Source organism: Strix aluco, chromosome 1 (assembly GCF_031877795.1).
Source record: "Strix aluco isolate bStrAlu1 chromosome 1, bStrAlu1.hap1, whole genome shotgun sequence".
In the NCBI taxonomy this organism is placed as follows: domain Eukaryota; kingdom Metazoa; phylum Chordata; class Aves; order Strigiformes; family Strigidae; genus Strix; species Strix aluco.
Genome location: NC_133931.1, coordinates 126,563,633 through 126,589,711, shown reverse-complemented (window position 1 = coordinate 126,589,711; position 26,079 = coordinate 126,563,633). Strand labels below are relative to the sequence as shown.

The following is a 26,079-nucleotide window of genomic DNA, read 5'->3' as shown; positions in this document are numbered from 1 at the left end:
AGAGATCATTTACTAGAAGACCTGCATGTATTGCCAAGTTTCACCAATTTCTTTCTTTGAAAGGTAACACATTCTGCTAGAAATACCATTTCCTTCACTGCTCTGTGTAACAAATGTCCAGCACTGACCAGGATCTTGAGGGGCAAAACAACAGTCACTGCTAAGTGTTCCCAGTGAAGAAACCCAAGAAACTCACTATGAGGCAGATGGGTTTTGGAACAAAGGGAATTAATATGATGTCAAAGTAGTTTAACATCAAAGATGTTTTAATGGCACAGGAAGCATTACAGGCTTAGGAGGATCAGCATCCCAATTTATTTTGAAACATATTGCACATTTTTTACAACCTCAGAAACTCCCCTGGGATTCTCAATTACAGGGGAATTCAACAGAGTATTCTGTCTTTGAAGGGTCCCCATCAGACCAAAATCTAGTTAATTTAAAAATATGAGTTCAAAAAGGATTCACTGTACTGCTTCTGCCCCGCACCTTTGAAACTTCTATTCAAACACAGGTTGCCAAGTACTCAGGAGAGCAAAACCACTTTTAAGTACCATGAAACACATAAAATGAACCAAATTTAACAACAAGTATAACATTTGCTCAGATTGGCTCTAATTACAGTACTTTTACCTACCACAGCTCCAACAGAACAGATGAAATATTTGCTGACAGAAACATCATTATTATGCTGATGGTACTTATAATCAGAGTACAGTCAACATTAGGAAAGCCTACACACACACTGTAGTCATCTGAGAAGCGACAGTAGGACTTGCATATTTTAAAAACTAATGTAAGATCAAATCTGAATCTTGGGAATTTTGGCAAGAATTACAGCAGTGTAAGGAAATGAATGCCTGTGGTGTAAATCTGAATGATGGGCTGTAGAAAACATCTTTCTGTGTATAATGAAACTGCAGAGTTGTCATCTCTTCCCATACACCTTAACTCCCGTTAAGTACTCTGTGGAATCAGCCTGGTTTCTAACTATATAAAAAGTGGTGGGTTTTGGTGGTGGTGGGTTTTGGGGTTTTTTTAGCTTAAAATAAGCCTAAAATGAGAAACACAACTAGAATATTCACAAATTTTCAGAGATGCTTTTCTTACATAAATGATCTGTCTGTGACCTATCTTGTTACGTACATTTTTCTATTATTTCTTAACTAATAACTGGTACATCAGTAGTCCTAGAAAACAAGTTATTTCATTTATCCACTGGGAAGTTTAGTAAAGCTCCTCAGTTTTTTACACCACTTTTGCCTTCTTTCCAAAAGTAGAAACAGGTAATTTTTTTTTAAGTTACAAGGTATCAATTAGTTGTTCCAGTGCTCAGAGCTGGTGTCCAAAGAGCCCCAGGATCTTTAGGCTTCCAACAAGCACCACAGACCTATATTTTCAGGTTTGAGTGATGCCTGCAAGCAGCTGGTGCCTGCAAGTTGAGGCCTGTAACAATTAGTGATAAGAGAAGCATTCCATTATACCTTAAATATTAAGAAATTCTTTTACCGAACAATGTTTAACTTCATATTTAACAAGGCCTGAGTGATTAAAATGTACAGAGAAAATATCCTAATCTTGAGAATAGATACATCCTGGCAGAAATGCTCAAACAAGGCGGGCAAGAAGCTTGGCCGGACAACAGAGTTGGGCAACATCCAAGGAGAAGAAATTGTCCTCCAAAGACTTGTGATCATAAAAGGGAAAAAGGAGTAGGGGGCTAACTCCCCAAATGACCACCAACAACCAACCGAGACCCCTGCGCATGCGTAGTGTAGTTTTGCAATGCCAGCATTATGTGAATGTAATAGATAGGCAGAAAGGTGGAGACTTCCTGAAAAATGGATGAATATTCATGTCTTTAAGGTATATAAAGAACGAACTTTTGTTTTAGTGTATGCACGTTAGGTGGAATGATGCCCCGTGCATCCAGTGCTGCAATACAGAATGCCTGCTTTCTGGAACTCCAAAACAAGTCTTAGAGCGAATTCCGGCTTTTACGGTAACATGAGCAGCATTGTGTTGTGACACAGGTAGAGTGCGGTGACAGTTTATACTGAAATAAGAAAAGTTAGGCATTTACGTCTAGTATATTTAGAAAAGAAATACCTTTTGTGAAATAAGTGATTCCTATGTTTGCACATGCCTGTTATAATTACCTAAGTACACTGCTATTTCGATTTAATATTAACTTGAACAAACAACTGCAGCAACTACTTTGCGTAATGTAGTACTCACAAACTATTTTAAAATGTCTTCCTGTGATGGAAATATTGCGACTTTTGGCAGGATTCCTTGAACTTTCTATTTAAAGCCAATCATTTACCCACAGAAGATAATTTAGCTATTCAAAACTAAAAAATGATGAAAGAATTACTTAGCCATTCTGACACAGAGATTTAATTTACAAAATGCTTCACCCTCCTTAAAAAGGAACGTGACTTCTTACCCCATCAAGTGGTGTTTTTTCCTTTTTAAAGAGCTTGAATTTTCTACTTTTCAAGCATGTATCTAACTTCAGTTTTGATAGTGTCTCACTTTACCTGAGGAAATTATTCGATAAATTCGAACAGTATTGAATAGTATACTTAAAAGCCACTGATGCCAACACTGAGTTTTGGAAAAATAGGATGGCAATTACAAATGCATCCCTAGAAATCACTGTTCTTCCCAAATGCATATATATGAGTGAACTCTGTGTATGTGTGTGCACACATCCATGTTGGCAGCAGGGTAACCAACACAGTCAACATTAGAATCTGGGTTTTAAAAATCATGACATTTGTTTTCACATAAAACCCACAAACCTACAGATAAGCTAGTTACATTCTCTGGGTGGCTATTTAGATTTAGCTACAACTTTGTGAATATTCTGCACCATATACTACTCTTACACTCCTGACTCCGCTAAGAAAATCTTTGTGTGTCACATATGGGTCCACCCAGATGACCAGACAATGAACTTAAAACACCATCATTGATCTTACTAATTGCATCTGCCACTTTACGTAGTTCTTGTTTCTACTTGGCTTTCTTTCCAAACACCGTTCCAATTGTTAAATAGTCAGAATACACAAAGTGACAGATTTAGTGCTTCCTTGGCAATTTATATAACTGACTGCAACTCTGTTGTTGAAGTGAATCATGATTTATTTGTCTTGCAATGCAGCACATAACCTTTTAAATGCTAGGGAAAAAAATGCCAGCGCTTCTTTAAAGTTTATATATGACTGCCCACCACCATTCCTCATGATCGGGTTTTTTGAGAGACAAAATGATAAAAACAAGCTGCAAATTCCACCCACCTACTCCTGGCCATTTCCTGCATTCATCACTCACACGTACTGTATTTACAGACAAGCACACTCACCCAGAGCACCAGTGCACTCCTTTAGACCACTCTTTTCCTCCTGGGCAAGAATATTTTTCTTAAATTAGTGATAGGTATTCTCTGCTAAACTAAGCGGAGAATAATATTGATCTCCCCCAGCCCTCTTACTGGCACGTGCCATGCTCAATCATGTCAGGTGAAATTAAGAGCAGACTGCAGGGTTTTATTTATTGGTATCTCTTTCCATTCCAAAATTGTGATCCCAGTGCCTGTCTATGGCCTTTTCTCATACCCTACTCTCCATGCCTTCTTCTGCATTTATTTCCACTACTGTTAAAAAACAGTTTAATGTACTCCTCCCCTTCTCCTCATTCAAATACACTGGTTTATTCTGGTGTTTATACTGTGCCCATCTCCCTGGTAAATGAGTGTCTAATGACTCCTCGCTGTCCACCAGTGTCTGAACTAAGCCAGTCAAAAGCCTTCAGCATCTTTAATTATGAAAGTGATAATGAGAGAAGATAGATTGTTTACTTTAAATGGAACAGCAGTACCTCCAATTAATGCAAATAGGATTGTTTCATCGAAAAGCTATTTATCCAACATGCACAGCGCGAAGTATTTGGATAGTTCTCCTTACATTATAATCCAATTTTAAAAATTTAGGAGGTAGAACTCAGCAGATAAAATCGTTTTTTCCTCAGATGGCAACTATGGAATTAGCAGTCCATTCATTAGTGTGTAACACTCACATACCACCTTTCATTGGCAGACTTCAAAACTATCTGCAAAGGCATGCTTCTCTAAATTGCCCTAGTTTGCTGAAGGGAAAACAGGGTTGCAGAGATGAAGTGACTTTTTCTAATCATTCAGCAGATTCATGCTTGCCTGTGGCCTGCTCCTGCCCGATCTCAAACAAGCCACCACAAGCCCAGCCTGGTGCTCCATTTACTTCCCCTCTCTAATGTTTGCCTAGATGTTTAATAAACAAGCAAGACCATTGCTTTGCACAGTAAATATGCTTGCAAGTTGCACAAGTTACAAATCTAGACTTCAGAGTAACGTTCTCTGTAAATATAACCCAAAATCTAGGCTATTTTAAATATCTGACATAGTTCTAGCACCACACATGGCATAGACTGCAATAGAAGTTACGCCAGCTGATCATGAATGAGGATCTTGGGTGAGGCCGCAAAATGAAACATTGATAATTTAATACATGAAGAGAAAAGCATAATTTATAGAATAGCATTTGAGTAATAAAGAACAGAGGTGACAAGCACTTAAGCTGTGTCAGTGCACCTCATCTTGATCAGGTGGGGCAAAATTACAAGTCCTTTTTCTACCAGAATGTGATATTGTTCTATAATGCAAATAAATGTTAACTAAAAGGAGAAATGTTTCCCTTGGTCATCCTGAGGTTTGCAGATCACTACAAAATAAACATCAAGAATTTTGTTTCAAATGTTTCCATTTGGTTTGGACAATGATGATAAAACCATTTAAAGTGAATCTGCTGTTATGCTTGCAAGGCAGCAGCATGTTTAGAACATTTAATTAGCCACAGAAGGTGGTTAAACTCAATGCAGCATTTAACTTCCACTTTCTGGAAAACACAAGGCTATAATTTATGAAGCTACATAAAAGTATATTTACAGATACTACATGTTTCTGAAATGTTATTGCTGCTGAAAGAGACTTTATAAATAAATATGACTTTGACAAAAAGCTGAAGAAAGTATGCCTGTGTCAAGGAATAAACATCTGAAATTAAGGAAATGAGAGCAACTTTCATCTACCAGTGGCGAGAAAAAAAAAAAACCAACAAAAAACTCAGCATCATATAGTCCGCTAAATTGATAAAGGCAAAAAAATCATGGCGGGTGAGCAAATAAGAGTCAAAACAAGCATCTTACCCCACCTCATAGAAAAAAGCAGATACTTTGCTGTACAAAACAAAACGCATACATTTCAGATTGTCACATTTATGCACACAGCTGCCGCATTCTCTAATGGGTCGAAGCAAGTTCTTACGACAACAAATATTTTGCTTTATGCTGCTAACTTCAGTCACTATCTTCCTGAGTTTTTGGAACTATTATTTGGAAGATACTAGTAGAAACAAAGAAGCTTCCCTATATAACAGTCCACAATAACAAGAAACAAGGAATAAACCCTATGTAACAGGTGTTTCAACAGGTAATTGACACACCTACATTATTCCCAACAAAAATATTTTATGACAATCTTTAAAAAGATCTCAAACCAAATGCTGTCTTGAGGCAAACAGGCATAACTTCTGTCAAAGTTAATGGCCCTCACAAAGTGGAATACAGCAATACGAATTCAGCAAAATCAATAGTTAGGTTTCTAAGAAAAATTCTAACTTATAGGTTGAAAGAAGCCACTTATAATCACATTTAAATGGCCAGTACCACAAATTCAAAGTATGTCAACCACCTCCACTGCTTTAAGTGAAAGAGCTGTCAATTCACTAAGGTAGGCTACTGAAACAGAAAAACAAACAAACAAAGCCCCAAAACTCCTCTAATTTATCTATGTTTTACTCTAGTTGATCACACTTTCGTTTTTACAGGAACAGTCACAAAAAAGCCACTTATACTGTCATTTTTGCTTAATATAAAACCCAGCCAGAAACAAGAATAGCTTTGCAGACCCAATGATATGTTATATAAAGCAAGATGCTATTTACAAATTGTCAGTCAGGTGTACTAATACACAATGAAAATGTAACATGTAACAAAATAATAAAACTAAACACACATCATCTTCTGGCCCCTTCTGCATATCCCGTAGGAGTGAGAAAGTGAGTATTTCTCAGGGGAAAGTAAATATTAGCAGCTATGACAACTTTTGTTGTAATCATTTCCTAGAGTTTAACAACTGGTTTTGTTTCAGAGGAAACACAGTGCATCATGATTTATTATTCAAATAAATGATTATCCATAATCTTACCTAGTTCTGGGGGCAGCACAGTAAGACGATTTCCCTGGATATGAAGTTCCTTAAGCTGAGTGAGCTCACCAATTTCTTTAGGCAGTGATATCAGGTCATTGTCTCTAAGACTCAGCTAAGAGTGAATATAAAGTAGTCAGAACAATTTTCTGTTACCATAAAGCAGCCTAAACTAGAACTCTACTCCCTCTGCCCCCACCTTTCTCCTAAACGCTCAATTCTTCCAATTTATTTACAAGTGTCTGCTGGTAAACAAGAAACAGTTCCAGGTGTAGTGGTCTATTCCTGTAAACATACCCTACTACTCCTCAAATTGACTAGATTCTATTCCTACAAGCGTTGCAAAAGTGAATTGATTTTCCCAGAATTTAGATAAATTACTTACTATCTGCAACTTTGTGAGCTTCCCAATATCTGGCGGCAGGATTTCAAAATCGTTGTCACTTAGATAGAGTGCACGCAGGGTGGCTGCAAATTAAATAGCAATATATAAACAGGGTGGCATATAACCCAACCATTTGAGGTCTAATCAATAAGAGGGAGTCAGGTTTGATTAATAATCCTGACTTGGTGAAAAGCCTTTGACATACCCAGGGCTCACAATAATAACAAGCAGGTCAAACTTAGATTTACTGACTTATTGTATTGTTGGTGTGTTCAGGAAAACATCTATATTCAAAAGGACTGGCACAATTAACAATTTCTACAATAGTAGACTCTGGCAGGTTCTGGCATACAGTCTCAATGCTTAGCTGTCAGAATACAGTCATTACTCTTTATTACCCCTGATTCTTATTTATTGCATCAATTTGCATCCTAAACAAACATTAAAAAAATCATCTGAGTTTTTTGGACAAATACACATCTATGTTAAGCTCTACAGAAAGCACAGCCTAACACTGGGAAAGAGACCTTAAAAGAGAGCAATACAGAAGACTCAAATTGTATAATTTGTAATTTCCATGCTTAGTCTTTATGAAATTCACAGAAGAAGAGATGACCCAGCACAACCATGTAGCTTGCTATTACTGAATGAGCATATATGACAGTTCGGAAAAAAAAAAAAAATTAAAATGGAGACTCACAAAGAACTGTTGGGTGCAGCGGGAAGGAAGGTGGTCAGGTCAGCAAAACCTCTCCTCCCCACCAGAGAGGGGATCCCTTTTGTCTTACGCAGTTTACTCCTCCTCCTCTTTTCATTTTATTAAATGTGACAATTTTTAATAATGCTGACTTTAAAATTCCCCTCTGCCAGGTTACAATCACGAAATCTCTCAGACAGCAGCACTCCTTCCTCTCCCCTCGCCTGTCGCTTTTGCTGCTAAATGCACTGATCCTGAAGCCACTTCAGCATAGTACACTGAAAAGACCAGTAAGGTAGCAGCATCACTGAAATCCAGAAAGTGCCAGAATTCAAGTTGCTTAGGCAACCATAATGCAGCCTTTTTGCACATATGCCTTACAATAACTTTATTTTAACTCTCTGAGTATATATTTTTAACATGTTCAAAATGTTAGCTTAGCTCTACCATTCCTGTGCCAAGCTTTGTAACCTTAGCATATTTTTTTAACATACTGGACACTTCAACATGCACATGCTGTTAAAAATATTTCAGTAATGAACCATCGGGAACACAATTATTTTTAGAGTCAACACACAACAGTTGCCTTGCAAAACAGTTTACTTTCTGCCGAGTTTTGCAAGCTTCCATGAAGTTTTAAGTTTAACTGAATATGGGATCCAAGGAAATATTACTGAGAAGAAAACTAATATACCATTACTAACCAAGTCTTCTTGTGTCCAATGGTGTCAGGTGACTGTATATCAGTGATAAATATTGCTAAGCTATGTAGAAATATTCAAGAGATATTCAGAGAAAAACATAAATATCAGAAACGTTCTGTTGAAGTTTGATCTCCATCAAATAAATTTCAACTGCAGAAAGCAAAACTGTACCATAAAGATTTGCAGAGTTTCTAGAAAAGTTTCTTACTCAGATAGAAGAAGTTTCCTGGTAGAGAATTTTCATTTAAGTTGTTGTAAGTCAAGTCAAGAACCTCTAGAGCTGGTAAAGAACCAAATCCCCTTGGCAAGGTGTTTAACCTGTTCATGCTGTAGGTAAAGAGGGAAAAACAGAACATGACATCAGTATTCACTTCATCTAGTAGGAATAACACAGGAAATGAGAGTTTCATTTCTAAAAATGTAATCTACACCAAACTTCCCCTTTGTTTTGAAAAGGGGTTAATGCTACAGGATCCTAAGCAAGCCTTTCACCATGCAGACTTTTTCTCTCTCACTCCCATAAACATGCCCAAAACTTAGGCACTCAAGGGATCCCGCCTGTTATGTCAATCAACAGCCACACCTGGAACATGAAGCACAAGGGAGAAAGGTGCCACAGTGCTATGCTCATCTTAGTGTGCCACGGAGAAAGCTGGCTCTTGGTAGGTGACCTGTCTTCTAGCTAAACTATAAATTACCCTTTTGCACATCATCTTGACCATTTGCCATTCCACTGTACCACACAGCTCTTTACCATGATACCAAATACAAAGAGGAATACCTCAACTGCACAGTGTTTATGTTAATTGATAATTGCTGCTCAAACCCCTTAAGAACAGCAGATTTGTGTCACTAGATAACTATTGATGCACATGGACCACGGAAGTAAATAAAATGTCAGTCCTCTGATTGATGAGGCTTAGTCTAAATATAGCTCATTCAGCCAGTCTTAAGAGGGTTTAGGATAGCTGTTCCCACTGGCAACAGCCAGAACATGGGGAAAGCTCCCAGAAGGAAAAGGTTCCTCTGATAATCTGGAGCAGACAAGCTACAGAAAACAGCAACTCTTCTCTGACCTCAAAGGGCCTGAACAAGGTGATCCACATAACCACTAGTGCTGCTACAACGACAAGGAGAGGCAAGTTGCTGGAGACTACATTCATAGAACCTTACTGTTTGTGTGCAAACTACAGCTCTGGCTGCTTATTATATGAACAGAAAAGAACAACCAGCTTGTTATTCATACTGTCCCTATTGCGTGTACACCAAACATACAGCTTGCATGTATGGATCTTACTTCGGTTGTCACCTAGGCTTGAAAGTGGAACAGAGAAGATGGGCATCTTCAGGAAGAGCACTTACAAGTAACTATTTTGAAGAACTGGATTTTATTCTTCTGTGTTGATTGGACTTTCACATGTTATCTCTAAACATATTGTGAATTTGATTCTCCTTCTGATGCAAAAGTGATGAATAGCAACAGCCACAGCTGAAGTCAAGAGATGTAATGTGAATGTATGAAGCGTGATGTAACACTAAAAACTATGAAAACTCAAGTCAAAGTATTGACAAAGTTGGGTACCCCAAAATAATAAAGACTTTTGGTTCTAATCTCTAGGGCCTTCCCTCCCCCATGCAATGTTTGTCAAACACTGTGCTATACTATGTGATAAATACTATGAAATACATCTGTAGGACAGTTAATAAGCTCATCTTCTAAATGTTCTCTAAACACAAGAGCAGCTGCACCTCCACTGTAAGCATGATGACTACACATCCACATGAGCAAAGGCAGAAGAAGCACATACAACATTTCTTTTACAGACTCTCAGATACTAATCTCACCTTTCCTCTCCCACTTTTGCATAAGCCAGTCCCACCAGAAGAACTGGTAGAGATCAGCTCTGTAGATATGTACTTCTTCCTCATCCCCCACAAGAAGTCCTACCAGGGTCATGCACCTAGAATGACTGTTGGAGTCGTACCTATTAAAATGAAGAAAGGCACTCTCCGCTATTGCTCCTGCACACTTCTCACTGTTTTAAAAACTGTTCTTTGTATCAAACAGGACTAAAGAAAGCAGCTCCTTTTTCACTAGTAAAAAGAGTAAGTGGCCCTGACAGCCTTCCCTTTTGTAAGCAAGGAACAGAGAGAGTGTGTTCTCCCTATTAACAACAGGCAGAATGGTATCTGTTCCTTGGCATGGAAAAAGAACCAGCTGAAAGTCCCTGCCCAGCACTATTCAGCCCTGCAGAAGTTCAAACACTGAGTCTATGCCACAGAAACCATGCCACAGCTGCCTTGCAAATTACTTTTTTTTAAAGCTTTCAGTGCAGCAGTACACCTTCCCTCTTTCGACCCCACCACTTGATCTTTCTGTACTAAAATCCCCCTCAAAATAATCTATGCTCTTATTCAAGCTTTCCCTCTCCCCCAGAGGGCTGTTTTGATGCCCTGTGTGTACACATGCACTGCAGATGACAAGAGCGTTTCTGGGCTGCCCGCTGGCAAACGACTAGGACAGAACAGTTTCCTCTTTCCTGACTCCAAGATCCTCTGAAGCAGAACTCACTTTGCAGAGCTAAGGCTGGGCTGTACATCCTGTGCCTGGAAGATTATGGATAAATAGAGGATTAAGAAGGAAGAGCATTTAATCTACAAGATTTTGGTACATGTGACACATGAAGGTGGCAACTGTGGTTCCAGACGCAAATGTCTTCTGGTCTTAACCCCAAGTGGACTTTTGCACTATGTTTTTTCCATTAATAAAGACCAGTATTTGAACCACACGAACACTTGTCACTGCTTTAACACATGGAAAGAGCCCAACTTCCTTCTCCCTCCATACACTGCAACATTTCTATGTGCCATTCCAAAAGTATGGATTTAACCCCCAAGATATATAGAATCCTGATCATGAATTAATATTTGCTCTGAAAAGCAATTCCATGTTCAGATATTAAGGCACGCTAGAGATCTAAATAAAAACCATAGAAGACAGATCATCATGAAAACATGTATTGGCATTCCAACAGTTCAAGATGCAATTCAATTATCAGCACTTTACAAAAGTATCTAAAGCAGGATACACAGAGCCTAGCCAAAATCATTTGGTACTTAAAATAGTAAAAAGTTGTCAGTTTAAGGTGTTCAGAAGTTTGAATTTATAAAATACATTCTTTCTATGAGAAGCCTATAAATCTAAAGCTTATCCCTACCAGTGCTTTCCTAAGTAGTTACACTTTAATACGCCCAGTGAGTTTTAAGAAGGTTCTGTGCTTCACATTTATTTCCTTAAGAATTCAAGAAAGCCTTCTGCAACCATAGTTACTATAAAGTATCACCAACTTGTATAGTATGTGAACACTTAACAGCAATGCCTCTGGCTCAAATTCAGTCAGTACTAGCTCTCTGAATTAAACGCACACCACATTTAAAGATCGGCTGCTTCTTTTACAGGTTTAATAGAAATTGAGATGTCTTTAATCCCAAATGTGCAACTTTGGAATTAAAATCCTAAATTAACATGGAAAAATTAGCATTTGGTTTCAGTGGTTTTGTTTGGGGTGGGTTTGCTTTCGGTTTGTTTTTTGTTTTTTTACAAAACAGAACCGAAACTAGAGCCTGGCTCTCACACAACAACCACAGAATTAAGAGACAGTTGCTAGGGAAGTAAAATTCAGTAATTGTTAAGTTTCACTTCAGTATTAGATGAATGTGAGTTGCTGTTGCCCTTAAATGCTTATTGGTATAGCCAGACTAAGTGCTTGATCACTTAAGTACCCGATTACCCAGGACACCAGCTAAACACTCTGAATCCAGAACTGCCAAGTTATAATCACACTTTCAAAAAGAAATTTTAATAGCAAAAAATAAGAAGTTCCAGGTTCAGTTGCAACATTTGACAGTACCTCTATTACAGCAAATTTTTGAATTAAGATACGCACCCAAGATTCAGGTGTTTGAGCTTCTGAAGGCTGCTAATCTGTGTAGGCAGCTCCTCAATCTGGTTGTTGAAAAAGTTGAGCACTTCTATGTTTCTCAGGTCTGCGATGTTTGCTGGCACAGCTGTAGGAAAGTTTTCACAGTGAGTGACCGCAACTAGAGCAAGCTACCTAGACTATAGATGCTCTACTAGCACCTGTCTTTTGCTCTGTTTGTACAGAGGCTGTCAGTAGAAGAGGCATCTAATAGCTATTGGAATAAAAGAAAAGTTTGTATCAAAAAAGCCTCCTATTTGGAATCTGTGCTCATCTCTGAGAGCAGTCACTTTGTACTCTTCAGAAAATTACTGCCAGTACTGTAGGATATTTTAACTAACATAAAGAACACTGCAGAGAGACACAAGGACAACAAATGTTCTCAGACTAACAAAGAGAGGCAGGCCATCCTCTGAGTTCATGTAGCACACAGGTCTCAAAAGAACAGAACTTAAGAGACTTGAATAATTTCATTATTTGAGTTGAAAAAATGAATGATATAAGTAGTTACACCAAGACATCCATTTTATTAAGGGTCTTTAACAGCAAACATGAAATAAAAATTCCTTTTTAGCAATGGCCCATTCTGCTTACTGCTTAAATAATCTAGTATCCAAGTTCTTGTCCATTTAAGATACAGCAAAATTTATAAAAAATGAAGTTCAGCTGTAAAAGATTAACTGTTCAGTCAAGCCCATTTCTGTTACCTCCCATGAGTGAATAACTAACTGATCAATACACTTACATGGCTACATTGGATTACCTACAAATCAATATCTGGTTATTATCTAGAAATATGAAAAATAAAGCAGAAGCACAATAGGAATATACCTGTGCACATGAGGTTAAAAAGCTATTCAGATTTGCATCTTTTCCCCCTTAAACTTAGTGAGATTTAAGCAGACAGCTGAAGTTTACATAAAAGGTTGGCAAATCACCTGCACTGAAGCTTGCACCTGTGTTCAATATTCACCTTGGTTTAGTCTCAACTTTGCATCAGGAACCCATAGAGTGCACATCTAAATAATTAGAAGTTTTTATGAGCCCATGATTTTCTTTTATTTGTTGGCATGAGGCAATCTCAGTCTTAAAATGGAGTCAATAATGTTTACAAAGCAGAACATTATAGTATGTCACATTTACTAGATTATAAGTCTAATTGCATTGTGAACAGTAACAGGATCCCTAACAAACACTCTAATTACACTACATAAATATTACTGCTGAGGGTCATATTCATTGCAGGAGATTTTTAGCAGACTTTTTTTATAAAGTCATTAAGGCAAATCTGAACATTTAAAAGTCCTCCCTTTGCGGTATTTTCCAACTGGTCCATGCGTATCTGTCACTCAATGACAGTAAGAATTATGTGCCTTCAGAAAGTAAAGGGTAATGTACTACTACTGTTGTTTTAAATTATTCCCTAACAGAAGTTAACTGAGGATTTTAATTGACATAATTCAGCTGTTTCCAGCTCCAATATTTCACCAGAACAGTAATTACCAGTATTAAAATGTTTTCCTTTCAGAAATTAGACTTTATAATTTGACTTTGATGAGATGCAATGGACTGGCAAACCATGTTTCTGCTCTTCTCAGATAGTATGTTTATGCAAGACTAGGAATCAGAAGTACAATTGTTGAAGGTTAAACTTTTATAACACTGTAGCAATATTATGCTTAGGTCAAGAAAGATGTTCTTTGTGCGTGTTAAAGCCAAAGGCATCCCTAATGGGAAGAACAAGTAGATACCGTTCTTTGAGCAAGGGCCTCCTGGAGCCATTAGGCCTTGAAGAGGGTACATTGCCAACTTGGCAAGCAAACTCAAGGTCCATGTATTCTTAGCAGAACTACCCTCAATATAATACTAAAAATTGTGCCTATAGGTCAAGAAGACCCTTGCCCAGGTGAAGACCCTTCCCCTGAGCACACATAGTAGCAGAAGTATTGTGTCAGCAGTATTATAATTGTATGTAAATTACTAACCAATGATCAAAGAGAGGATGGACTTCAAAAATTACTAGCTCTGCAAGTTTTGTGTACAAATATAGCACAGAAAGTCCCATTGGTGTGCTTGATTTGTGGGAAACCATGGAGCACCAAGGCTTGCGCAACCCTAAAATAAATAAGCAATATCTCTCCTGAGTGTGTAATTATTGACCTATTGCACACCAGGTGACAAACCCACTTCTTGGACAACACTAGCAAATACAGGTTTTAGCTTAGTCAAAGCCTAAACAATACAGAGACCAAATACAATTCTCCTGAAGTTACACTGTTGATGCAATTAATAAAAATTTGGTATGACGGTTTTGGCCTTTTTGACAGTGTAAGAGATTACACTCTCCTAGAAAAAACAGCGCAACTCAACATCACAAGTTATGCCAAATGTAATGCAGAGCTCTGTTATGGGAACACTGAAACAAGAGCCTGACATTCAGGAGGTCAGACTTACCAAACCTACAGTCAGCTTGGCTGCTTATGTATCAATTCTGTATTTCAGTTGTTCAGGTTAAACACCATCACGAGATGACAAAGAAATTAAGAAGCTGTTAGCCAAGACACTGAAATTTCTCAAAGCCAACTAAAGAAGTAATCTTACACGAGGACAATACTATTCACTACAGAGACAGGAAGCCCCATGAAACTTTTTTGATCTTGCTGTGAGGCCAGACTACAGAAACTGTCAGACTACAGAGACAATTTGTTAGTGCTACCCTCATGCAAACAAAGCCAGCAATACCTGACATTAGTTTCAGTTTGAATCAGTGTTGGTTAATAGGCGCCTTACATTTAGTCAGTCCTATTCAAAGCAGATTTAGTTACCAAATGACCTCCTGAATCATGGAGTAGCAGCAAAGCTGTTCTGCATCTGTGAACAGACCACAAGATGGGGACAAGTACCCTCCAAGCAGCCTGACAGAGTCCAAACAATAAATAACATCAAAGCAAAAAGCAGGACCCAGTTACTGAGCTACCTTGAACTAGTGACACTGATTTAGTGGATGTGTCCTTACAAACACCTGTCCAAACCAGCTTGTTTCCTCCCTTAAATTTGTATGTCACTTCTGACTTAAGCTAGGAAACTGTGGAGAGAGGCAGCATAATTTCAAGGAAAACGATGAACAGTCATCTTAATTTAAAAAAACCAAACACACAAAACAATCCAAAACCACCCATGAAACTACCCAGAAAAAGATGACACTTAGAAGAAAATGGCTTCCAAAGATTTGCTTATGAGGATTACACTTGCACTAAAGATAACAGCATAAAAGACAACCCTAGTTTCAATGGGTTACTACACAGTTGAAGAGCCTCAAATTCTACCTGCTCATCCCACTTGCAAACACAGGGCAAAACCTCAACTTCCACTGACTAGTTTATCAGAGGTTTTTAATTTTGTTTTCTTTTGTCAGGGCACACTTACTCCATGTAAGTGTCCCCAGTGAACAATAGGAGCTGAGTTCTTGCACACTGTCCACTAAGTTTCTGATATATCTGTATAATTCCCACATACTGTATTTCATGTTGTGAATCATACTTAGGATACTTTATATCATTATTCTCTTCAAGACATACTAAGAGCTCGATGGGTAAGCAGGCTGAGATGAGAAAAAGGCTAAAAATTTAGCAAAGGATTTGGATTAAATACTTTGTGTCTCACCCTGTTAAATCAAAATAAAAAGCTTCAATCCACAATTGTATTTTTTGGTTTGGATGGAGGGGTTGGAGGTATTTCGTGAGAAGGAAAAACAGAGGAGCAGGTCAAGACCAGGCTTGTGATAGGGGAGAGGACTTCTTCCTGTAACAGCTTATCTTCTGGTTCAACAATTCAGGTTAATTTGTAGTATGAATGAATGCCCTCTTGGATTCAAAGAAAAACAGAAGACCGAAATTAACTCCTGTATTGGTCTTGTAGTTAAACCACACAGTCTAAAGATTAGCAGTGGTCAGGCAAGGTTGACTAGGCATATAATGTTCTCTGCTCTGAACTTTATACGACTAAGCACGTCCTGACTAACATCCCACTGTTATGTTGCAAAATTCTTCCCAGATACATAGCAGACTGCCAAATACCAAGAAATTTATGTTCTGGCAATACTGAATTCCACTCGAGTCACCTTCTCATGATGAGCTGTGAGAGTGAACTGTCAGCAACCTGGTTCCATTCACCCACATATTTACAGTACGATCCACAGTGTCTTAACAACTCTTCTAAGACCATCTGCTGCCCAGTGTCATTAACAACTAAACTCCCCCTCAGCAAATGCTAGTAGAATTTGGCAGCCCAATGCCTTTGCATTCTCCTGTGAAGCTTCAGTCACATCATGAAGCCCCATTCATATTAAGTCTCACTTCACAAGACCAGGAACAGCTTCCTTCCCTTTGTTCAATACTGGAAATTGCATACAGTGATTTACTATGACAGCTATAGACTTCACCTTTATTTCAAGAGCTTGGTTGACAGTGAAAGAAAGGGTCTACAGGCTGCACACCACGGAATAAGAGGACTTTGTTTGTGCTCCTGGAAATAAGGATTGGCAACTTGTTATACTTCAAAGCATTTAAAAACAAATACGCTCTTTTTTGCCCTGAAGTTAGTGGCAATTCTTTAGGCACTAAAATATATTCTCATCAGAGCAGCCTTTCACTCAAGGCAAGTTATTTCATTTTATTCCTACGTAAGCAGCAGCTGTTCAGAAGTTCTGATATGATTTCCAAAATTTACATATAAAGGATTTAATGCTACTGTTCAATGCGTATATAACTCCACATGTAAGTATCCTGGATCTGGACCTTAGTTCTCTCTCCACATCAAGAACCAGAAGCCAACACTAGACATCTATGTTTAGTAGAGGTCTGATGTTGCCCTCTGTTGGAGAACAGATACTGGGTTAGATGGACATTTTATCAGAGACAGCTATCATTCAGAGCAACATGCTAAGAATATTTAAATCAGTTAAAGCAGCTTGGAGTTAAGTGTCTCAGATGTAATCCTCTCTCAAAGCAGGAAGTCAAGTGGTTCTCATACCACTCTCTAGAACTGACATTAGATCCAGCTCCTTTTGTATACCCAACCTCTGACAAAGGAAGAACATAGAAAATGGAAGAGGAGAAAAGAAGGTGCATTTTTTTCCCCTCCAGTTTCACTCTGCTACTCTTTAGTCATTCATCTAAGTTTCAATACAATCCCTCTTGTGGTGGCAGGGCCCTTCATTACAGCTGAAAATGCACAGGCTTCAGAAAGTCTCTCTTTCTGCAAATGATCTCCAGGAATATTTCTCTTAAAGCACTGGAAAACAACAGGAATCCTCACAACTTTAAAAGTAAACAAACTCAGTCTCCATTTGCTTTTCATCTAAAAGATGAAATCTAGTCTGGTTTTTTGTGTTTAGCAGGGACCAACATTAAAACAAACATTTCTGAAGACACTCTTATTAGAATATCAAAATTTCCTTTACAATTTAAAACTAAAATAGAAAACATTTTAGACAAGGAAGCTCAGATGAAAAACATGACAAGAGTCCAGTTGGGTAGTTTATTGACAAGTGATATGATGATTTAGTAAAAATCTAAGTCTCCATGAGAGAAACACATGGTATGTAAACCGAGTTAAACATTTCAGTTCATTTATACCTTAACACTGAATGTTCAAAATAAACATTGTCAAACTGCTGCTTGGAAAACTGTGTCTGTAATATTTGCCTATTCATGAAACAGTGCCCGAATAAGCTTACGATCTCCTCAATAAATATGAGTATGAAAGGCTAGAGAACATCTCCCATTGAATTCAATGAGTTTTGAATCAGACATCAAGTGAAATAAGAATTTTAATTATTTAAAATATGATTAGTTTCTTTGGCATTCACATCTTTAGAAACTTCAAGCCGCAGAATCCTTGTTTTTTCAGAATGTTTCTTTAGTTAATGAAGTAATTTAGCAGTACTGAGGAACATGATGTTCAGTAGTACTCCAAACCTTTACAGGTTCTAAGGGAATATTTATCCAGAAGAGCTATTAAAATAGCACTACTTGCAGAGAAGAGATTTATAAAACTATGCCAGTTTCTCATTAAACTGTTCCACTTAAAAGCTGGTCAACAGTCATACAGAGTAAAGAGAACTCAATACAGATCTCAGAGTGCTATCAGTCCATTGCAGATCCCAGGTAAGGTTTTCTTGCCAAGAGCAAGAACCTACTTAAGCCTAAAGTAAAACCTGTGGGTTGTACAATATAATAAACCCAGTTCTGCAGACTGTTGCTAATCCAGTCAGCGTCAACAGGAACTTTTCATGAGTAAGGATCCCTTAGAGTAAAGGTCATAAAGACATGAAATGTTACTCACATTTCATGGGGGAGGAAGACTTTAGAATACTAAATATATATTGCATTCTGTGCATCCAATATAACTGTACTCATAGAGCTGAAGTCATGTTTAGATTAATTTGACAAGGGTTCTGTTATACTGAGAGTGAAGCAATCAGCTTCACCAAAATGAAAGAGGAATTAGCAGAGGGAGAACACAACAGTTTTCATTTTAAATATTCATAGGCATGCTGATATCACACTTGGCAGTTAACTGAAGAGAATCCTGATCCCAAGTGAAGCATACAGTACTTAATTTACACACTATGTAGTTCAAGTCTCCCCTTTTGCCCTCCCTCCACCCTCTTCCAAAGATGGATACTAACCTTCCTCACACTGAAAACATTAAAAACAAACTTGTCTCCTTGATCTTCAGCTCCTTCCAGAAACCAGCAGAGTTCTTTTTTGCAATTATCCACAGAAGCACTGCAGTTATGAAAACGCTTTTATGAACATGTTTAAATTATACTATAGCTCACTGACATGCTACTGTGCTAACAAAGCAATTTATCAATAAACAGTTTTAATTTAAAAGCTAGAGTCTAAGGAGAAGTGCTGTGAGCACAAGAAAGGCTGAGAAGAGACTGGGAATCAAGTGACATCTAGTGAAGACAAAGGACAAATCTGTTCTCTGAGAAGAAAGCTTAAGATGCATTCAGAGTTTGGAGAGAAATACTAGAAACCAGAGGCTGAGGTTAGGAAGGGATTACTAGGTTGAAAATAAATCACCTAACAGCATAGAAATGAAACCACACCAAAATAGCTCACAAAAATCTGATGTTTGTTAGCTTTTTTACAGCAGTAAGGAACAGTACTGTTTAAGTGAGGATGGGTATAAAAATGTGGATATAAACATGCCCCTTCATTTCTACAAATAATTTTGAAGAAAACGGAGTATTAGCCAAGCTTTTTGAATTAGTGTGACATCCAAGTACTGTAGCAGACCACAGCAACTCCAGTTTTACTAATTGTTTTGTGAGGAGTGCACACTTCATCCAAGATGTTTTGCTATCTTACTTAGGAGAAAATAAACGTGCGGTACACCACACAAAAAGTTGAAGAACACAGGCTACATCCCCTTGTTATAGGTCAGATCACCTGTATGTGTTGGTATTTCAACAGCTGGGAATGGTTAAGAAAAATAACTTCTGCAGGACTAAAGAACTTAAGCTGAAAGTGTTTAATTGAGATTTATTATTAGGCTTCCACCAAATCCAATTGCGTATGGTCTCACTAAATCTCAGTGAGTCTCCTTCAGGTGTTTAAGTTGTTTAAGCATGATCTTTTCAGAGTTTCACACTACTGCACAGTAGCTGGCTTTAGTTAAATCAAGCCAGCTGAAGTTCAGCTGGTTCATCTTCCCCTCCCTCAATATTCTTTTTACTTCAGTCTATTTAAGACGCTTTCTGCAGTTTACAACAGGGACTAGCCAAAGATGCCCTGAATGCAAGGTCTTGAACAGATACTATAGGTTACCCCTCACAGGTCAAGGTCACTTCAGCCTCTTACTCAATCTACTCATGTGCTTAGCAGTGCTTGTTTACAAAATCCTGCTTTCGCTGTATCTAACAAATAGTCCATAATTTCAGCTCGGTTTGTTGGACAGTATTAGTAGTTCACACTTTGTATACCACTGAAACGTTCTGAAGAACTCCCGTAGGACTATTTTTCACTGCTACTTGGATCAACTGACTCTTCCCCCCATTCAGCACCACAGACTGCCAGGCTGACACTGTTTACCAGAGACACCAGCTTGTCCTCTAAACACACACACAGGAAGAGGCTGCAGTAAAAAAGCTCACTGTTAAAAAAAAAAAAAAAAACAAAAAAAACCAAAGTCAGCACATGTGCTTACACCATGTTCTCGCTCCAGCCCTCAGAGCTGGGAAAGAACTAAACTCCCTCCTACTTTGGGTTCCCTATACCCAGTACTTAAAGCCACTTCTTTGAGTCTGCATGGTACAGAGCCCTCCCTGTACCTCTACATTAGCTGATCCTAGGCTCCAGCTGACTATGCATTTTATTTCCAGCTACAGATACAGCTTGTTCTCCTAGCCAAGAGAAACCACATTACCACAAATTGCCCATCCTCAGATAAAGATCAGGAAACTATTTCGGAAAAGATCATTTATATGAGGCTTCCACAAAAAAAAAAAAAAGTTACAGCTATTTTAAGCCACCGGGAGGTAAGTGAAGACACAAGAAATTTGTACCAAAGCATGTCAGAAAGCATTGCTACTTACAAAATAGTTGTTAATATATTTGCAGATGCCTTTTAATAAGAGAACAACAGCTCCTGAAGAACTCTGTTAAAGTGATTTGTGTCTAGCGCTGTATTTTGTATGCATGCTTACTTATGATGCAAAATGAACTCTGTTGCCATACAGCACAAACTTTGACAATTTAATTTATGCATAAATCAGGGTAGTTTCAGCATGTGCTCTGTATACCATTACAGCACAAAACTCTTTCATATATTATTCTGCCTCATTCTCCCAAAGCTTCTTAAAATCAAAATTTATATTATTAAAGCTAAAAATGCTCTACCATCTCTTATTTTTTCAGAACCAAAGGCTTGGTTTTTTTTCAGGGAGAAAAGAAAAAAGCTAACAAGGTATTTAATCTAAACATTTGTGCAGAACTCAGATGTCACAAATTTAGTAAGGCATATGTATAGGGATGTCCTTTTCCCTCCTTCTCACGTCTCCCCGTGCACTGCATTCATAGATATTTCCCTTTAGTGATCCCTACACCAGAAATAGGAAGTAAAAACAAATCAAAATATAGAACAAAAATGAAAGGCTTACAGTTAAAGCACCACTCCCAAGCACAGTTGAGAGGCCACTGTCAAGCAGAAGTCTTGTGCTTTGGACACAACCCTAGTTTCACTACGCAGATAGCTTACTTGCACCATTTTGGGGTATATCATGTCAGTACAGCAGTCCGGAATGACTTACCAGAAGGAAGCAGAAGCAAAGTAGAGGAGAACACAAGAAGCAACAAAGAGTAAAGAGTATACGGGTATCTCGTTCCCTCCAAAAGTCAGCAAGTTTGCTATATAAATAACCTGATACCAGGCAAAATGCAAAGTGTCAGACAATACCAGTGGGAGACACACCACAAGACATCTGAGCAGTCTGGAGAAGACAAAGCAGCTAGACTGGGAAGGAATTCAGGACAGAGAGATGCAGTGTTGCTAACTGTCTCTGGACTACCTCCAATACATGTAGGTATACACTACAGTCAGAAAGGTGACTTCTAAAGGAGATGCCCTAACATAAAAATGACACCAAGGGATTTTAGCAGCATGTTAAATAAGATCAAGGACACAGTCAAGAGGGTTAACAGCAATGAAGGGACAACCTTCTGTGCTGGTCATGCACAGAGAGCAAGGCAATTTAGAAGGAGATGGTAGAGCAAGGAAGCAGTAATCTGTGTGAGCAGAAAAAAAAAGGAAAAAAAGTTTTGAACTGCTCTGTTGGAAGAAGGCAAAATGCACAAGGATGATAAAGGGTGACCATGTGGCTGTCAAAGGAACATGATCAATGAGGCATAGCTATTCTGACAGGACCAGAAAGTGAACTTGGAAACAAAATTCAGGAAATGGCAACCAGCAGCAAAAAACTAATAGATCACCTCACAAAAAGGAAAGGACTAAAGATGAGTAAAGGATTACACTTGAGAATCAAGTAAAAAGCATTGGAAAGACCAGAGGACAGTATAGGACAGCAGTTCAGAGTAACGGGAGAGGAGGACAGAGAATGCAAGATTGGGTAATACAGGGGAGGTTTGAGAAAAAAATAGTTGTTCCTGATCTCTCATCATTTGGACATTTGATAATATTGGGCAAGGAATCAGAGCACAAGAGCAGAAAGATAGAAAAATCATCACGAGTGAGCTATGAATAGCAGACAACTTTTGAGAACATTTAAAGGCAGCACAAGAATATAGTGAATCTGACGAGCACAAGATCACCTGAGGTTAAGGAGACTGAGGAGAATACAAAAACTAAGCTGTCCACCACCACCTACCAGGCAGGCTGAATCGCTACCAGGAGCATAAGCTTCTTCCCACGTAAAAAAAAAACTGCTAAAGCTATTTAAACAGTGACCTCTGATGGACAAACCATGTAGTACCGGTATTTCCAGTGACTGCAGAAACACTCACGGACTCCAGGTACGACTAAGATAATGACACAAAAGTTAGAATCTCTGAATAGATTCTCCAAATGATTACAACATCAATTAAACATCTCAGGTAGGTAAGTCAGATAACTGTTACAGTAGTTACAAGTCATTAAAAACCTACAGCATATCCCAAGTGAAAATAAAACATGTCGAGTTGGCAGCGTAATAGTTGAGCACGTACACGCAGATGACCAGCTCTTGTACCTGTTGTCATTGCTGAAGTTACCTTTAACATCCCAGCCTGCTTTCCAGTCACATCTTCCCCTCTGTGCACTCCTGGGTTGGACTACAGCTATCCTGAGCTTCTGAAAGCTCTTCAAGCACACTTCCTATTCATGATTTAGTACAGGGATTTTAAATACCAAACTTCATTAGGATACCAAGTAAGGATATTAAGTGTGACTATACTAGGATGTGAAATTTTGTGTACGCTTTAAGTAGGTGGAGGATACCTTGAGTTAGCCTAGTTATCTAAAGTCTAGAAGTTTCAGAACCACTTCATACTTAATGGCAAAATAGTTCACAAAAGTTCCTCTGCAAGGAAAAAAAGTCAGGTAAGGCGTAAGCCACAATATATATGCTCAAATAATTTCCTTTAAAACGTTGAGTTTCTCTATTGCTAATTCTACTCCACTTATTGCTCACTTACAAATCTAGTGGCATAAGGGGACCAAAAGATGAAACTTAATCTACCCTGCTGACTTCAGTGCAAGCCTGCAAAGGTACTTTTCTTCCAAAGGCATCCATTTGGTGTTCTAGTGTAACCAATTTACAAAAAAAGCTATGCCCTCAAGACAGTGTGATACACAAACCTTATTCTCAGCTGGGAAAACACCCCTCATACTCACTCATCTATTTTACACTGTCTCCCAGAGCTCCAAACCATTCTGCTTGAAATAACATGGGGTGTGTCCCAAAGTAGACAAGACAGCCAAGCCTGGCAATATGCCTTTCCTCTCTCTAACCTGGGCTCCCTAGACATTCAGTATTCTGCAGTTCCCACCGTGTCCCCCAGAACCATTATGAAACCACAAACTCTGGCTGAGGAGGTTTTAACAAAGTAAGACAAAGTTTGTTTTCAAGAACTTCTACGACAAATTCCTGAACATAAAACTTCAGAATCCTCGTGACAGTCCAAACTGTTGGAAACCTAGCACAGCATAACATGTGACTGGCACGGCCACCCCAGCATCAACCATGGAGCAGCAACTTAAGAGGAAGCACGCTGGCTGGCCCTACAAAACGTGCAAATCTACACCAACACCTTAAGTTCACTTTCATCCCACACATGGGTGTCAGAAAGAGCAAGTGGCCAAGACTGCTGTAGACTTCAAGAGAAGTTACGTTCCACTTGAACTTGGGTGAAGCGGTCCTAAGCAGAAGTGCACAAGATAGTACAATGGATACCCATAAAAAAATATTACTGTTGCCCAGAAGATGTGGAAACAATATTTGTGATTGACCAAACTGATCAAGCATGGTTTCTACAGAAGTATGTCATGTGGCTCCAGCTCCTTCCATACCTGTCCAGTACAGCTACTCTAATTCCCTACCACTATTCATGTCCTATTAATGATTCAACTGAGCAGGAGGTGAACGTCACACATATGTCCTCCAGCTACATCAAATGACATGGAACAAAGACAACTTGGGCACATCTACCCAAATTAATCCACCACACTGAAGGGCAGATGTGTATCATTCAGCCACACACTTCCTCAAATTTGAGAAACATTTGTCAAGACTTCTATTCCATTTATTTTGTTGTTAGCCAATGGGTTCAAAAGACACCTGGGTCAGGATAAGACAACCTGTGCAGGCTAACAGCATAACCATGACTGTCTCCAATTTTGCTTCTCAGCTCTATACTGGATAGAAGGCTGTAAATCACTAAGTGGTAGAATGAAAACCTCCCAGTACAATATATGGAGACACTGGCCCATATGTCTACATTAAGTTAAGAAAAAACACAAATACTCACTTTCACCCTCTGCTTTCAACTGGATTGTCACAGGAGACCCCAAAGCGGAATCATCCCAGGTTTGTCACGCAGCAACTGGTTCAACAAGACTGCAGAATCACAGCTATTTAGCTTCCCCTTGAGTTTTGTTTCTGATGTTTAAGCACAAAAAGTTCTCATCAAGCTGCAAAGGACAGAGTCAACTCTTTCAGAAGTTACCTAGAGCAGAAGCAGCCAGTTCAAGACTCCTCTGTTAGCACAGCTCCACACAGCTGAAAAAAATCCAGCCTAATATTCTCCAGAAAAATCAATGTGGATTTGAGTACTTCTGATAATGAATGACTTAGACATGTAAATACACAAGAACCAGCAGTATGAATGGCATACTAAAAATATTAACAGAAACCATGCCACAAAAATATTCTAAGTAGTATGATGCATTTAATAGTACGGTCTTTATACTTGCTAATGAAACTTTACTTTTAATAGAGTTTGCTGGCAAAAATATGAACTATGGTTACATAAAAATATGCATATCTGGTTTTTACATGTATTTATTCTTCCAGATAGACATATTTACTCTAAACAGCAGAAAAAAAAAGGAAGCAGAACACTCATTTAAATGACAGAAAACTAGTGGAAGATGCTAATATGACCTTAGTGTAGCATGTCAAGTGTCACTGCCACCAGCTTCCTAGCAATTTTAAGAACAATCTGCTAAGACAATTAATTACATAGCTTAAAAGATTAGGTCAACTGTGTCAAATACGAGAATATGAACTTGAAATGTAGCCTTTTAAAAATGTGTGCTGTCTATTTAAATGTCTACATCAATTTGTGAAAGAATAGTAAATTTCAGACTTACTGAGTTACTTCTCAGGAGAAGCAGTGGTTTTACCTTCCCATAAAAGAAACCAAACATAGCAATTAGAAAGGCTGACAGAATCCCCAGGCTGAGAGAAGACACAGTTGCAGCCTGCTGATCTAAGGGCTACTTTAGAAGAAAGAAGCAATTAAAAGTTGAGATTTAATATAACACAATTTTAGAGCAGTGGCAATCCTTAAACTGGTATTTTGAAAACTAAAACTGCTTTAAATAAATGGTGTACTCTGGGTTTTTCTTGAATAAAGTCAACCTGAACACATCCTTCTTCAACACCTGATTACCAATTCTTTTGCCTCCCCAGTCAGGTCTACAGCTAAGACTCATAGCTAGGACACAAGTTTGCTACTTAGCTTTTAATTCTGGTGCTTATGCTGAAGTGTGTCACCCTCCCCAGGCTCAGTTCTCAGCCAGCCAAGTTTACCACGATTCAAGTCTCCTTGAAGGAGCTTCAGCCCGTCTTCTCTTCCTCAGAGCAAGGTAAGATATCTGCTACTTGCTGAGCCAGATGTGTGTTCAGCCGAACTCACCCTTTAGCTATGTTTAAGATTTGTAAGGTGTCATGTGGAAGAGATGATTAAGTCCTTGGAAGTCTATTAGCTTTCAAAAAC

General features: G+C 38.5%; 1 protein-coding gene across 4 annotated transcripts in view; it reads right to left on the bottom strand.

The window, feature by feature from the left end:
- The window catches only part of RSU1 (Ras suppressor protein 1), a 114,608-nt gene that overhangs the window by 76,218 nt on the left and 12,311 nt on the right, over nt 1–26,079 (bottom strand). For all 4 annotated transcript variants that reach the window (XR_012624536.1, XR_012624539.1, XM_074834745.1 and 1 more), the window contains exons 4-7: nt 12,041–12,161; nt 8,302–8,420; nt 6,693–6,775; nt 6,308–6,422 (exon numbers count right to left, since the gene is read on the bottom strand). Coding sequence is in view for 2 of the 4 variants with exons in the window: in XM_074834745.1 (XP_074690846.1) it covers nt 6,308–6,422; nt 6,693–6,775; nt 8,302–8,420; nt 12,041–12,161 (438 nt within the window). In the remaining 2 variants the exon portion in view is untranslated. The remainder of the gene's footprint in view (nt 1–6,307; nt 6,423–6,692; nt 6,776–8,301; nt 8,421–12,040; nt 12,162–26,079) is intronic.